The sequence below is a fragment of the Crotalus tigris genome, unplaced genomic scaffold (genome assembly GCF_016545835.1).
Source record: "Crotalus tigris isolate CLP2741 ecotype Arizona unplaced genomic scaffold, ASM1654583v1 scf7180000017663.5292952, whole genome shotgun sequence".
Taxonomy (NCBI): domain Eukaryota; kingdom Metazoa; phylum Chordata; class Lepidosauria; order Squamata; family Viperidae; genus Crotalus; species Crotalus tigris.
Window position 1 is genome coordinate 4,622,799 of NW_024096550.1, and position 14,116 is coordinate 4,636,914.

At 35.7% G+C, this 14,116-nt stretch overlaps 1 protein-coding gene across 3 annotated transcripts in view; it reads left to right on the forward strand.

The window, feature by feature from the left end:
• The window catches only part of MYOF (myoferlin), a 101,817-nt gene extending 88,009 nt beyond the window's left edge, over positions 1-13,808 (forward strand). For all 3 annotated transcript variants that reach the window (XM_039336029.1, XM_039336030.1, XM_039336031.1), the window contains 10 exons: positions 3,151-3,299; positions 4,925-5,064; positions 5,924-6,012; positions 6,219-6,314; positions 6,687-6,828; positions 8,616-8,715; positions 8,829-9,022; positions 10,118-10,227; positions 11,779-11,926; positions 13,152-13,808. In XM_039336029.1, the coding sequence (XP_039191963.1) occupies positions 3,151-3,299; positions 4,925-5,064; positions 5,924-6,012; positions 6,219-6,314; positions 6,687-6,828; positions 8,616-8,715; positions 8,829-9,022; positions 10,118-10,227; positions 11,779-11,926; positions 13,152-13,196 (1,213 nt within the window). In that variant the 3' untranslated portion in view covers positions 13,197-13,808. The remainder of the gene's footprint in view (positions 1-3,150; positions 3,300-4,924; positions 5,065-5,923; positions 6,013-6,218; positions 6,315-6,686; positions 6,829-8,615; positions 8,716-8,828; positions 9,023-10,117; positions 10,228-11,778; positions 11,927-13,151) is intronic.
• Positions 13,809-14,116: the final 308 nt, after the last annotated feature.

A 14,116-nucleotide genomic window follows, 5' to 3' on the forward strand; every position in this document is an offset into this window, starting at 1 on the left:
GCACAAAGCAGGAAGCAGATAAATGGGTATGAATTTATCCTGATCTATTTAGCCCTTACCCCATACATGCAATAAAAGCTGATAAAGAGATTACCGTCCCAACATCATTAAAAAAAATGTTATTAAAAGCATTGTCTTGTTTCTGATAGATCTACATAGGTACATTTATCATTGTATTTCTTTGTTAAATTGCCAATTGTCATATAAAACCAGAGTTTAAAGGTTTAATTTTTGTAATAACAGGATAATTAAAACTTTGATTTTAGAAAGTTAGAAGCAAGAGTCCATATAAATTTGAAATAAGATTTTGGAATTAATTTTAAGAATCTTTCCTATGGGAAAATGCTTTCGTTTTGAATTCTTAAAAAAAACCATAATAAGACTTTAAAAATTGGACACTAGAGCAGGGATGTCAAACTGCTGGCCCGCGGGCCGGTTGCACCATACGGAGGCTGCGCCCAGCCCAACTCTGGCAATACAAAAAAAGTCACGATACGTCACGACACGTCACGTGACATGGCAAGTTTGACACCTGTGCACTAGAGGGAATTAAAGATTACAGTTAAAGGAGAAGAACACTTAAATTTGTCTTACAGGTACAGAATGAAGCAAAATATCTTACCATTAGACATACTGAAGGATATTTTGAGAAATAGACAGAGAACTTAATTTTAAGAGTCGCTGCCTTTGTAGAGAGATTATATTTTTAAAATATTATGGACGAACAATAAATTTTATCTGAAAATTTATTGAGACTGAGTTGAAAGTGGATTTTAAAATCTCCAGCTACAAGAAAGATATGGAAAAACATGTTACATTGGCCATACAAAAGAAACTTAATAATTAAAAGGAGTATCCAAATAACAAACAGAAAGAATGATCTGCATAATCTTCCAATTTGGATTTACAAAAAAAGGCTTGTTTAAGCTTTGAAGAATTTTGTGAGAACGGACAAAGACAAAATTAAAACAAATCAAATTACTCTCTTTTTTATTAGTCTCCATTAGTTTTTGCAATTGTAATTTTTAATAAGTTATTTTTTAAAAAAAAACAGAGATACGGAAACAACTTGAAAACCACAATTAATTAGTTTTTTTTAATCTAAGCTATCACCAACTAAACATTTACACTACAATTCTATAAACTCAAATAGTGTTTTCCAAGAAATTTCATTTACAAACACCTTTGAAATTTAATTTAGGAAAGCTCCCTTGTTGAAATCAATAGAAAATCTTTTTGAGTAGAATAGAACAAAATTTTAAAGACTACATTTTTTATATATATGTTTTGGGGCACTGGAAAAAAAATTTTCTTAAGAATTCTACTATCAGTCTATGCTGTTGTGCCTTTTTTTGAGTATTTCTTCCTCCACCTTTTCCTGAAAAAATAGAAAAAAATGGAAAGAAAAAAAATGAAATGACTTTTGAAAAAGATTTTTTAGCTCACTGAGGACATCTACTGGTTAAAAGCTAATATTGTAATTGTTGTCTATTTGGAGAGGAGATGGTTTTGGCCTTCAAACTGTTCTTTAAGAGAAAGACAATTTGATGCAGCTGAACAATTTTTTAAATGGAGTTGCATTCACATTTAAATTGTAAACTTATTATGGAAAAGATCTATGAGGCTAAAGAAGAAATATGTGCTACAATGAAAGAGTTTACTACAGAATTAAGAGCCAGAATCTCTCCTTCAAACTTCAAAATTGACTTTCAGACTACATCTGATTATTCTATAAAACAGATTACACAAGAAGAGGACTTAACTGAGAATAAAGAGAAATTGATTTTGCCTTATAAGCAATTCACTTATGGTGCTGAGGACCAGAAAATGCAAAGACTGAGACTTGAAATGTTAAAGCAACGAGACTTTATGGTTAAGAGAATCAGAGGGCCAATGCAAAGGCCAAGATGGTTTTCACTGATCCAAATGATACTACAAGCAATAAAGAGAGACTTATCAACTGGAAGGGAAGCTCTGCTATGGAAACCTACTTGGCTTAAGAAGAAGCCCAGAATAAGACTGAAAAAAAGTGAAAGTTAAAACTTTATGTAATGGACTAAAGGCAACCTAGAATTATGGACTGATTTAAGGACTAAGACTAAAAAGGAAATATTTTTAGGTAATGGATTAAAGGTAATCTAGAATTATGGGTTGATTTAAGGATTAAGATTGTGAGTTAGAAATAAGAGAAAAAGGGATGATTAATGGAATATATATTAAATTGATTAAGGGTGTTAATTAAGACTGTTTTTTTGTTTTTTTAGGATGATAGGTTTACTTGTAAGAAAATTATTATGTAATGTTGAGTTAACCTAATAAGATGATTTGTTTGTTTGATAACATGGATGTTATTAGTTATGACAATTAATTGGATGAAATTTGAATTCTGTTTAATGGATTGAAATGATTTAAGGTCTGATTTTCTTTTGTCAGCTTAAAGAGATTGATTAATTGGGATTAGATATGTATAGGATAGATTAATATTTTATTTTAATTAAGGAATATTAGTGGAAGAAGAATTAAATAAGATTTATGATAAAATTAAGGAACTAGAATATATTTGGAAGGGATACCCGAATTGATAATGTTTGTACTTAAAGTTAATTTGATTATGATAGTGTAATTTGATTATGGTAGCTTTAAAAACAGGTATAGATTGAATAAATTTAAGCTAGAATTGGACTATTTTAAATAAATTATGTTACCTAAGGGAAAAAGAGAGGGAATACTAGATGTATTGACTGAATTATGTATATATGTTTTGTCTTTGGATGTTTGACTACCCTGACACCACGGTGTGTCTTGAGCACTTTGTCTCAAAAACCAAAAAACCAATAAAATTTCTTTTTTTTAAAAAAAAGAAAATCTTTTTAAGTAATTCCATATATGCATCATTGCTTCTCTAAGTTTCTGGAAAAATGAATTTAAAACAAATTAAAAATAGTTTTTAGGAGTTTTTTAATTTTAAATCTTACATTATTTGTCATTTTGATGGTACTGCTTTGCTTTGCTTTTTCTTCCTTCCACCTACCTACCTTTTTTTTTTGCAAGCAGTAGAATTTTACATCAGTCACATCTAAGAGTAATCAAAGTATACATATCCAAAACTATAATGCATTTACTCCGAAATGTATTTTGTTTTCTATAAAGTTCAGGTATCAATACTTGGAGAGATCAATTAAAACCAACACAACTTTTGCAAAATCATGCCAGAGTTAAAGGCCATCGTACTCCAGTCCTCTCTGAAAATGGAAAAAGAATTAGTTATGGAGGAAGAGACTATACTTTGGAAGAATTTGGTAAATCTCCATTATGCTTTTAACGGTATCAATGTGGATTGTAGGGTTGGATTTATGGGTAGTCCTAGTTTAGAAGTCACAAATGAGACTAGCAACTTGATTGTTAAGTGAAGTGGTCACTAAGTGAAATTGTGATAGTACTTATTATTTTATTTCAATTTTCCTTTGCTTTACAGACCTGTGAAGATTGTAAGTGCAAGCATTGATCACAAAGTTACCTTGTCATCATTGTCATAATTATGAACAGTTGCTAAACAAGGACATTGCTAAACAATGACTACTCGTATACTGCATAAGAGGCTGTGATTTGGGATGCCATCTCGGCAATGCTCAATGGGCTTTTCTCTTGTATACTAGGGAAAAGTGAAAAAAATGTTTACATAAAATGTAAAGGGTCCTTGGTGCTTTCTAAACTTGCTTGTTTTCTTGCAGACGTTTCATTAACAAAACTAGGAAACATTATCAGTGCTAGTAAGAAGTGTGGTTTGCTGTCTGTTTATATTCTAGTGGCTTGCCCTGTCAGTTTTGGTGGGGGTGATTTTAGAGATTCTTTGTTTGGGCTGTTTATTGTTGACTTCTTTGCCATTATGTAAAACAAACAGGCAGACGACTGGCAGAACACATCCATGAACACCAACTAGCAGTTAGAAGACATAATGAAAACTCTTTCATATACAACATAGACAGACTTAACCTTAGTTTTAATTCGGAAAATGTGACCATCCTAGAGCAAGCCAAGTCCCAAAACACCAGGGAATTTCTAGAAGCCTGGCACTCTGACAAATTAGCCACCAATAGACACATAGGCATTAACAACATCTATGGACTATGCAAAAGAGACAATCAACAAGCCAAAAAGGGAACAAAAAGACCCAGGCACTTCTCCACCAGCAATCACCACCTAGATCAGCATAAATTAACTCCAAGATTAACATCAGACCAACAGTCAAGTAAACAATACCCCAATCAAGAAACTGCCAAAGAAGTCAACAGTAAACAGCCTAACCAAATAATCTCTAATACCACCCCCACCAATACTACACGGCAAGTCACTAGAATATAAACTGACAGCAAACAGCACTCCTTATTAGCACTGATGATGTTGCCTAATTTGGGTAATGAAAACAAGCAAGCTTAGAGAGCACCAAGGACCCCTCATTTCAACCCTGAGCTATAAATGTTCTCCTTTGTTGGTATTACATAAAATGTGTCAAAAATTTGAATCCCATATCTTTTAGATTTAAGGCATCCCATGTAGATATATTCTGAAACCAATATGTAAGTGCAGTGGTATGTGAGAAAGACCTTGAGAGACAAGGCAAAGAAAGGATTACTAGGGAAAGGTCAAGTAAGAGAGAACATAGCCCACAGCTGTATAATGGGTGGAGAAAGAGACTCAGAAGAGACCCTCCCTAGCTTTCCAGGCCTTTAAGGAGACAGCAGGAGATTTGTACTTTCAGATTTGCAAGATTCTGTAAATGCACTCTTACAATAAAGTAGAATTAGCTCATCTGATCATGTTTCCTGTCCGGTCTATTTAGAAAGGTTGATAGCAGCTGGAAATGTCTACTTTCAATGATCTGTAGTGAGTTCCTTATGATTTTCATTGATTCACTTGATTTCAGAGGTAAATAAAACATTGCATGAGCATCTGGGACCTGGAGAAGAAAGACTGGCTCTTCACATTCTCAGAACTCAGGGCTTGGTGCCTGAGCATGTGGAAACCAGAACCCTGTACAGTACTTTCCAGCCCAACATTCCACAGGTATTACAATTTTTTTTCTTTCTGTTCATGAGAATGAAATCCATGCAATAGCTAGATACAAAATGATTCCTATAATAGTTAAGTACATTTTTACTCTTGCATCTTTTTTTGTCAGTAATATAGGGATATGATAATTTTTTAGTGATATTCAGGTGTATGTCTAGGAAAAGCCCATTAGGAAACACAGCATGTAAATTAAATAAATAGGTTGTGTTCCATAAACATGGTCTCCTACCATGTGCTTTTTCTGATTTAGCTGACTACATAACACTTGATACCACATATTGTATTATGATTACTTTGTTTCATTCAGCTAGGGAGACCTGCATTAGAAGGTAATATGCACCCACCTTGTAATGCTATTTTTTAAAATAACTCTTATAGTGAAATATAGCACACACAATTAAAAATAGTAGAAATATATAATAATAATCAGATTATCATTATGGGAAGTACCATGTGAAGGATGCTTCTGACACCTAAAACGAATGTGCTTTTTATTATGACTTGTTATTATGAATCAGAGTCTAAAGGGCTGTTTGGCATATGGCATATGTCCTATGAATGGTTTTCTTTTCTTAGAAGTGCTATTCCCCACTCTCCTGCATTATACTGCAAAATGCTTTTGAAAAACCTGTTAATTTTAATCATAGTTTGTCCTTTGAAAATAAAAGAATTAGGTGGAATCCCTGTTTAGCACAATCCAGCTAATTATGATCTGGGTACGCAGAGTGATTTCTTAGGAGAGTTGCATGTAGGTCATATCATCAAATTAGAATACTGATAGGTTAAGAGATGGGTTTTCTTTTCTTCTTTATTTAAAATAAAGTCTGACATGATCGTTATCTTACTGATACAGGGAAAGCTTCAAATGTGGGTGGATGTTTTTCCCAAAAGCTTGGGCCCTCCAGGTCCTCCTTTTAACATCACTCCTCGCAAGGCTAAAAAGTGAGTAAGCTTGGCTGAAGTTTGTAGCACGCTATTTCGTGGCCCAGAAATACTGATCCTTTCAAATCCTTTCAAGACGAATAAGAAGTTTGCCTTGCATTCTGTTCTCTGCTGTTGCCCCTTGTCACCATCGGTTAATTCCGAGGGAAGCAAATATAAGAGCATTGAGCCTTACCACTTTATTCTTTCCATTACTTGCATTACAGGTATGAACTACGGGTGATAATTTGGAACACCAAGGATGTCATTCTGGATGAGAAAAGCATAACAGGAGAAGAAATGAGTGACATCTACGTTAAAGGGTAATAATGACTTTGGCAAGATTTGTTGAAAATAGGAAAGTATTGTTTAGCGTTACTGAACCTGGTCACCTTGCCCTGGTTAGAAGTATTGGAATGAATATCATGCAACATTCACATTCCATCATTTGGCCAATTGTCAAAAAGCATAAATTTGGATGCAAGGCTGTACAGTGTTCTTAGATTAGAAAGAACAGTTCAGTGTTCTTAATCTTGACAAGTTTCAGATGTGTGGACCTTATCTCCCCAAGTTTCCCCACCAGCATGGAGAACTGAGAATTGAAGTCAACACATCTATGTTGCCAAGATTGAAAAACACTAGATTGGTCAGTTCCATAGACTACACAGCCCAATCCACTTGTTTCTGCCTTTCAGGTGGATGCCTGGCCACGAAGAGCACAAACAGAAAACAGATGTCCATTATAGGTCCCTTGATGGGGAAGGGAATTTCAACTGGAGATTTATTTTTCCTTTTGATTATTTTCCAGCGGAACAACTCTGTACAGTTTCAAAAAAGGTATGGACACTAAGGACAACTTTGGAATAACTAATGCACACAAGAGTGAGCCTATAAGCTCGTATTTGTTTTAATGAAACTGTGAAAACCATTGTACACAGATCTGTATGGGATACTTTTAGTTTGTGCTGCTCCGGTGTACTCAACCACTTCACCCATGGAAAAAAAGAATTATGAATTAATATTTTTCCCTAAGGAAGGAAAAGCAAAGGAGATGGTGTATGGGAAGTGCAATTTTGATTAGGGAATAGAAAAGAAAGGAACACAACTCTTCCCTTTGCTGTTTTTTCACTAAAGGCTTTCATCTTCCATGCCCACTTTTCATTTAAAACAACAACAGTCAAGTATGCTTGTCATGTAATGTCTCATTTGAAAGTTATTACCTGGTGCAAGATAATAGCCTAGAAATATAAGACAAGTCACTTTAAGACTGATTATGCCTGTCAGCGGGCAGTGTTTCCTGTGATTGCAGCAAGTACCCATCCCACCTTATTTATTTATAAAAAAAATTGGTTGCTCATCTTTCCACAAGGTAACGCTGAGCGCTTACAATCATAAAAGGTAAATATATATACACTAAAAACATAAATGAATTAAAATAACCAAACACTACAATCCAATTAAAGATGGGGAGACCGGGGGCAGGATGGGGAGGAGGAATCTGTTGTAAATCAATCACTTCCACTGTGATGTTCCCCCATTAGAGCCCCAAAGTAGCTAGCAGAGCCGGGTCATTAGGTTGTTGCGGAAGGTCAGGGGATTGAGGCTGACATCACAATTGGGGAGGGCCCAAGATGTTCCTCAGAGCAGGTGCAATGGCAAAGAAGGTGCTTCTTTTGGACCCTGCCTGCCAGAATAATTGGGCCAACGGAGCCCATAGGATGCCTCCTCTGCCAGCATGGGTGGAACAGTGGGACACCTTATTAGCTAATATTTATTTCTGTATCTATAAAAATGCTTTTCTCTCCTTTTTTTTTACTGTAGCAATGAAAATAGAAGGAAAGTTCAATTTTTCAGGCAAAAGTTTTTACAAAAAATTGAGATGACAAAATGCATCACCGGATATTGAAAACAATGAAAAGCTATATTCAATTCAAATTAAAAAGACTGCGTAAAATATAATCAAAGATTTTTAAATGAGTCAGAACAATTGAGCCTTCAAAATCTTTTCTATGAACTACAAAGGATGTAACCCAGATTGGGGCAGGGGGGTGTCACAGAAAGGAACCCTCCTCCTAATTTTCATTCTGTTTTGCATAATTTTGCAAAATGGAGGGGATGCAACTGATGCAAGGGATAGTATGCTGAAAGTTTAACACAGTTCAACACAGATTGTTAGTGATTTAGCAAGCCCAAATCATGGAATTGCTCCTAATCCCTAACAGGTTCCACACTTAAATTAGAAGGCAAAAAAGGGTCACACATGTGGCACCTATCTGCAACACCTTAAAACAGATCTATGTTTTCCCAGGATCATGCAGCATTGTCACAGGTTCAGAGCAGAAAAAATAAGTTGTCAAGAATTTGTTTGTACAAGATTGACTGAATCTAGTTTATGTGTATGTTCCTTGAATGCAAAGTGTTTAACCGGCTTTCAGTGGTCAGAGTATCACTGGCTTGAAATACAGAGAACTGAAGCTAGTTGATCTTTTTTAATCTTTGTAGCTTTTCTTCAGTCAGAACTGCTGCTGATAGAAAATGGTAGATGGGTGAGGCTAAGAGCACGTTTGCAAAGATGATGAGGGAAATACATTATAAATTCCTTCTGTTCTGATTCTGGCTCTTAGGAACACTTCTGGAGTCTTGACAATACTGAATTCAGAATTCCACCCAAGCTGCTTCTTCAGATATGGGATAATGATAAATTTTCTTTAGATGATTATTTGGGTATGTATAAAGTATTTTGGGATAGGGAAAGTTATGCCCTGAAGTTTTGTGTGCCAAAATATCCCGAGATAATAACGATGTTCTCTTTCTCTGTCCCTTCGATTTTCCTTTAGGTTTTGTTGAACTTGATTTGCATAACACCGTGGTGCCAGCAAAGGTTTCACAAAAATGCAGTTTAGACATGATTCCAGAATATAAGCCAATGAACTTGATGAAGAATGTTAAGACTGCTTCACTCTTTGAGCAAAAATCCATGAGGGGGTGGTGGCCATGCTATGTCGAAAAAGATGGTTCCCGTGTTTTGGCTGTAAGTTTCTGTTAATACTCCTTAATCCTTGGGTTTTCATTTCAGAATGGGACACATCACTATGGCCAACTCACCATGGCTAATACACCACAGAACAACGGATAACTCAACACAGGGACAAGTGATTTGCAGCAGGCCTTGTCTTGCTTTAGATTTGAGCCTTCTTAAGTTAGAAATCCTCGGGTCCAAACCTAAAGCAAAACAAGGGCGGCTATAATTCACTTATCTCTCTCTCTATCTCTCTCCCTCTCCCTCTCCCTCTCCCTCCCTCCTCTCCCTCACTCCCTCCCTCCCTCCCTCCCTCCCTCTCTCTCTCTCTCTCTCTCTCTCTCTCTCTTTCTTTCTCTCATTATTCCGCATTGAATTGTCCAACAGCGAGTTGTTCCATGGCGATTTGGCTGGGGTGAGTTGGCTGGGGTGAATCAACTGTGGTGAGACAACTGTGGTGAGAACCTTTCATTTTGCTTCTCAAACTTTGACTGCTCTTCTTCCTCACAATAGATTTAAGTTGTTTTTGAAGGGGAGTAGTGCACGCAATATTTAGTAATTAATTAATTAAGTAAGTAAGTAAATAACAGTTCTATACTTGAAAGCTCTTTCCATGGGATTTTCATTTCATTTGTCTTGAGATTTATAATTCCAAACGATTTACATCATTCTTTATAGAATCTATTCCACTTCTGGTCTTCCCATTTCTTTGCCTCCAAAGTAGACCCTGATGAGCTATTTAATAACTGTTTCTTGTCCCAAATATTAAAGTAGTAGAAATTGAATTGATTATGAAGATTAATTCCCAGAAGTACCAATATGCAATGAAAATCAGTACAAATAATGCACACAACACATACCCATATCAAACATTCACAAAATTTGAACGTAATTTTCCCCTGGTGGGGAATTCTCCTGGGGAGAATCTGGTTGGGGCATTCTGGGAACTAATCCACACATTTTAAAGCTGCTGAGGTTGAGACACTCTACTCTGGATCACATTTTAGGATGGGACTGAAATCTGTTCATGTATCATTGAACATCATGAATAAAAACGTTAAGCTGCAGCACTGTAAAATTCTTGATAATATTTTTATCCATTTAAAGGGTAAAATTGAAATGACTCTGGAAGTCCTTGGTGAAAAAGACATTGAGGAACGACCGGCTGGTAAAGGAAGAGATGAACCTAATATGAACCCCAAACTAGACCACCCAAAGTAAGATATTTTCCTCTTTTTTATTTTAGGGTTAATATTTTGTAGATTGGCTTCCCAACATGTTGATATGTTGATTTAAAGTATTGGGGATGCCTTTAGAATGTCAAGTCCATGGAAACTTAAAGGTTTAAAAAGAGAATCATTTCAGTGAGAACACATGCTTAGTTGGCTCTTAGTGCTCCAGTGTCCTTTGCTTTCATGCATAATCTAGCCAAAAGGTTTGACTTTAATGGAGACATTGGAATTCATTTCTATATTGCACAACTGTAACTTGAAAAATTGCATTGAGATGATCATTCCTGCAGCTCTTTCTCCTCCAATTATCAGTCTTTTCTTTGAGACAAATATGTCTGAAACTTAGGAGCAAGTGAATTTGTGCCAAGCACATGGTTGTGCAAATCTTACTTTTAAAAACATTAATAGAAACAGTAGTGGACATTTGGAGATGAGAGGGAGAGAAATAAACACTCTTTTTAGGTAGAAAAACTGGAAAAGTTGAACATTTACACAAATATGCAGTAGTGCTCACTTACTGATCATTCATTCAGTGATCCTTTAAAGTTATAATGGTGCTGAAAAAAATAACTTTACACCTATTTAGGACCATTTATGACTTTGCAGGGTCCATCAGTCACATAATCACTATTATAGTTAGTATGTGTTGTCCTGTGCCTGACCTCTGGTTTTATTTTCTCCTTCCATCTTACAAAGTAGAGAGATTGACGAGGAGGGGGATTGCAAGAGAGTAATCCGTTTGCTCTTCTACACATCAGATGCAATGCAATTGCACCAGCAGCCCAATGCACCCTACGCAAACAACTTAATCTCTTGAAATCTCTTCCTCTCCAATCGCTCTGCTCTGTGATGGGGAGGGAAGAAGCAATTTCTCTCATTTGCCTGATTGTTTAATTCTCCTGCTAAGAGAGGGGTTGGAGAGGGATTTCAAGAGCATAAGCTGTTCGATCTGAGAATAATGTGATCACACCAGTAGCAGGAAAAGGTCAGGCAAAGAAGAGATTGCCTATAGGTATAATTTGCTTTTTTTCTCCCATGTAACTGTGCATAGAGTGGAGAAAATAGAGAAAATGGGATTTCAAGAGTGCTATAAGTTGTTTGCATAGTACACTCACATTTCCAAGCCCAATGATGGGGTGGGGGGGATTATTGCATTGCTTTCAGTGTGTACAAAACAATAACCTGCACTTGAACATCCCAAAGGACAGGGGAGTGGCTAGGAGGCAAACAAAAGCCAAAGGTATAAAACTGAGTGGTCTTGTCTCTTTCCAGCCAGAAAGCATATTTGCGAACACCCAATTTCCCACTTAGCAACTACTTCTCTCAGTGACAGAATTGTCCATCTCAGTTAGAGTCATTAAGCAAGGATTCCTTATGTCATTAATATCTATAGGATTCTTATTTTCAACAGATCAGTATTAGTATTCAGAATATTTATACTATATTTTTAAAGTTACGATTTATGCACACATAGTCAACTACAGTATATAAAAGTCATGCACCAGCTATATCTTCTTTCCTTCTTTCCTTCCACAGCCGACCAGAAACATCCTTCCTTTGGTTCACAAATCCATGCAAGACAATGAAATTTATTGTGTGGCGGAGATTTAAGTGGGTTTTCATTGGCATCATCATCCTGCTGATTGTGCTTTTGTTTTTAGCAATCCTCCTATATTCCTTGCCAGTATGTATTTTCTGTTTGTATCTTTTTAGTTTCAAGTTGTTAGGTTGAACTGTAATGGTGCAGTGGTTAGAATGCAGTATTGCAGGTTAATTTTGCTGATTGCCAGGGGTTTGATCCTCACCAGCTCAAGGTTGACTCAGCCTTCCATCCTTCTGAGGTCAGTAAAATGAGGACCCAGATTGTTGGGGGCAATAGGCTGACTCTGTAAACCGCTTAGGGCTGTAAAGTACTGTGAAGTGGTATATAAGTCTAAGTACTATTGCTATTGATAATCAGATTATATACATGTGTACTTGACCACAGACAAACATTCCTTCTTGGTTTCAATAGGCACTGATGAAAAGTTATATGTTTTCAATTTTACTAAGCAAAATGAGTATTTTTAAATGGATTAAAATCTAAATCAATCCATTGTTGCTTTAATTAGGCAATTATTTTATACATGTTCAAAATATAAGATATTTTAGTGATTTTTTTTTCCTTTTATTCAATTGTCCTATTTTCAGAGACTTCCTGGACATACCCCTATAGTTTTCTTGGTTTGCCATAGCCTTTTTCCTAGAGCTAACAGTAATTAGACTATTTAGATTTACAGTAAATAGACTGATTAGAATGTCTATGTTTCTGTAAAACTATACTTATAGTACTCATCTTACAATCCGATTTTACAAATGTTTTTTCTATGGTTGTTAAGCAAACTCATTGTTCGCTATGGGGAGTGTTTGCTGAAAACTAGAAGTAAATATGATCCTGTGACCACAGGAAGCTGCAGATGACCATAAATACAGGCCGGTTGCCAAGCCCCTGAAATGGGCTCAGATGACCTTGAGGGGGCAGCCATTGGGCTTTGGAACCAAAGTTACTGTTGTAACTTTGAAAAGTCACTAAGCTACCAGTCGAAAGTCAAGGACTATCTATAACAGTAATTAGACTAATTAATAATTATTGTAGCACTGTGTAAAGATCATATTAAAGATCACTTCCTTGTCACAATATCTATATATACTTCTCTGAAAGCAAGTTAAGCGTATCGCCAAAGCAAGAGCTTTTTGAATCTAGGCTGTGAGTCAAAAAGGAGACTATATGTGAAGGAGATGATTGACACAATATGCATGTTTTTCTTTAAACTATTTTGCAATAGTTTTAGTTGAACACTTGTGAATTAAAAACCACCATGCATGTTTAAATGTGAAGAATTCATTATGGCTTCTTTTTATTTTTGTAGAACTACATTTCAATGAAGATTGTGAATCCTTTTTCACCTCGTTAAGGAAGACATTATTCTTAAAGCTTGACTTTGAAACGAGGTTATACAATCTTTGGGCCAAATTGAACAACACCTCAAATTATGTGTCTGTCTCTGATCTCCTGAATTTTGCGCCAGGAAAAGGACCATTTATGTGAATTCAACTGCTATCCAAGATGTTTTGAGAAATAACAGCAGAAAGTTACTGTGATTTTTGAATTATGACTTTAATAGATTATAAAACAATCTTTTTTTTCTTAAACATTTTTCTCAATATACTGTTCATTATTTTTTTTTAGTTTTACCTTCCTTTTAAAGATGTACTCTATTTACACTGTAATTCTATACATGTCTACTGGCAAGTAAGCCCCTTTGAGTTTCACAGGGACTGACTTCCAGGTAAGTGGAAACTTCAAAGTTTTATTTTAATTATGAGCAGTTTGAAATGGTGCCCTTAACTTTATGAGGGGAAAAAAAACAAATGCTACTTATTCTTACAAAATAAAGTGCTATAAAATGGTTCACTAGTGGCATGAATAGGATATTTTAAAAGGTCATAATAATAGCACTAAGCTTCATTTTGTTATGATTCTGCCTTATAAACAATGCAGTGAAATAAAGCCAAACAATTTTCAATTTACTTTTGTGGTTATTGTGCTTAGCAAAATACAGATTTGTTTTTATTTCCTATCATTTTCTCTCAAGTGCAGAATCGGCTTTTTTCAGGGTATTGATTATTTGGTTGCAACAGGAATTGACTGACCAGCTTGTTGCTCAAGCCTGACATGGGCTGAGAGAGAGTTACTGGCCCAAAGTCACCGCAGGTTGGACATGCGTGCTCTAACGTAATCTCCTCAGAGTCAGAACTGCCATGACACTCGGATTCCATTTGCCTTAGCCTTGGTCCAGGTAAGGGGGTGATAAATTTCACACACTGTATGGGC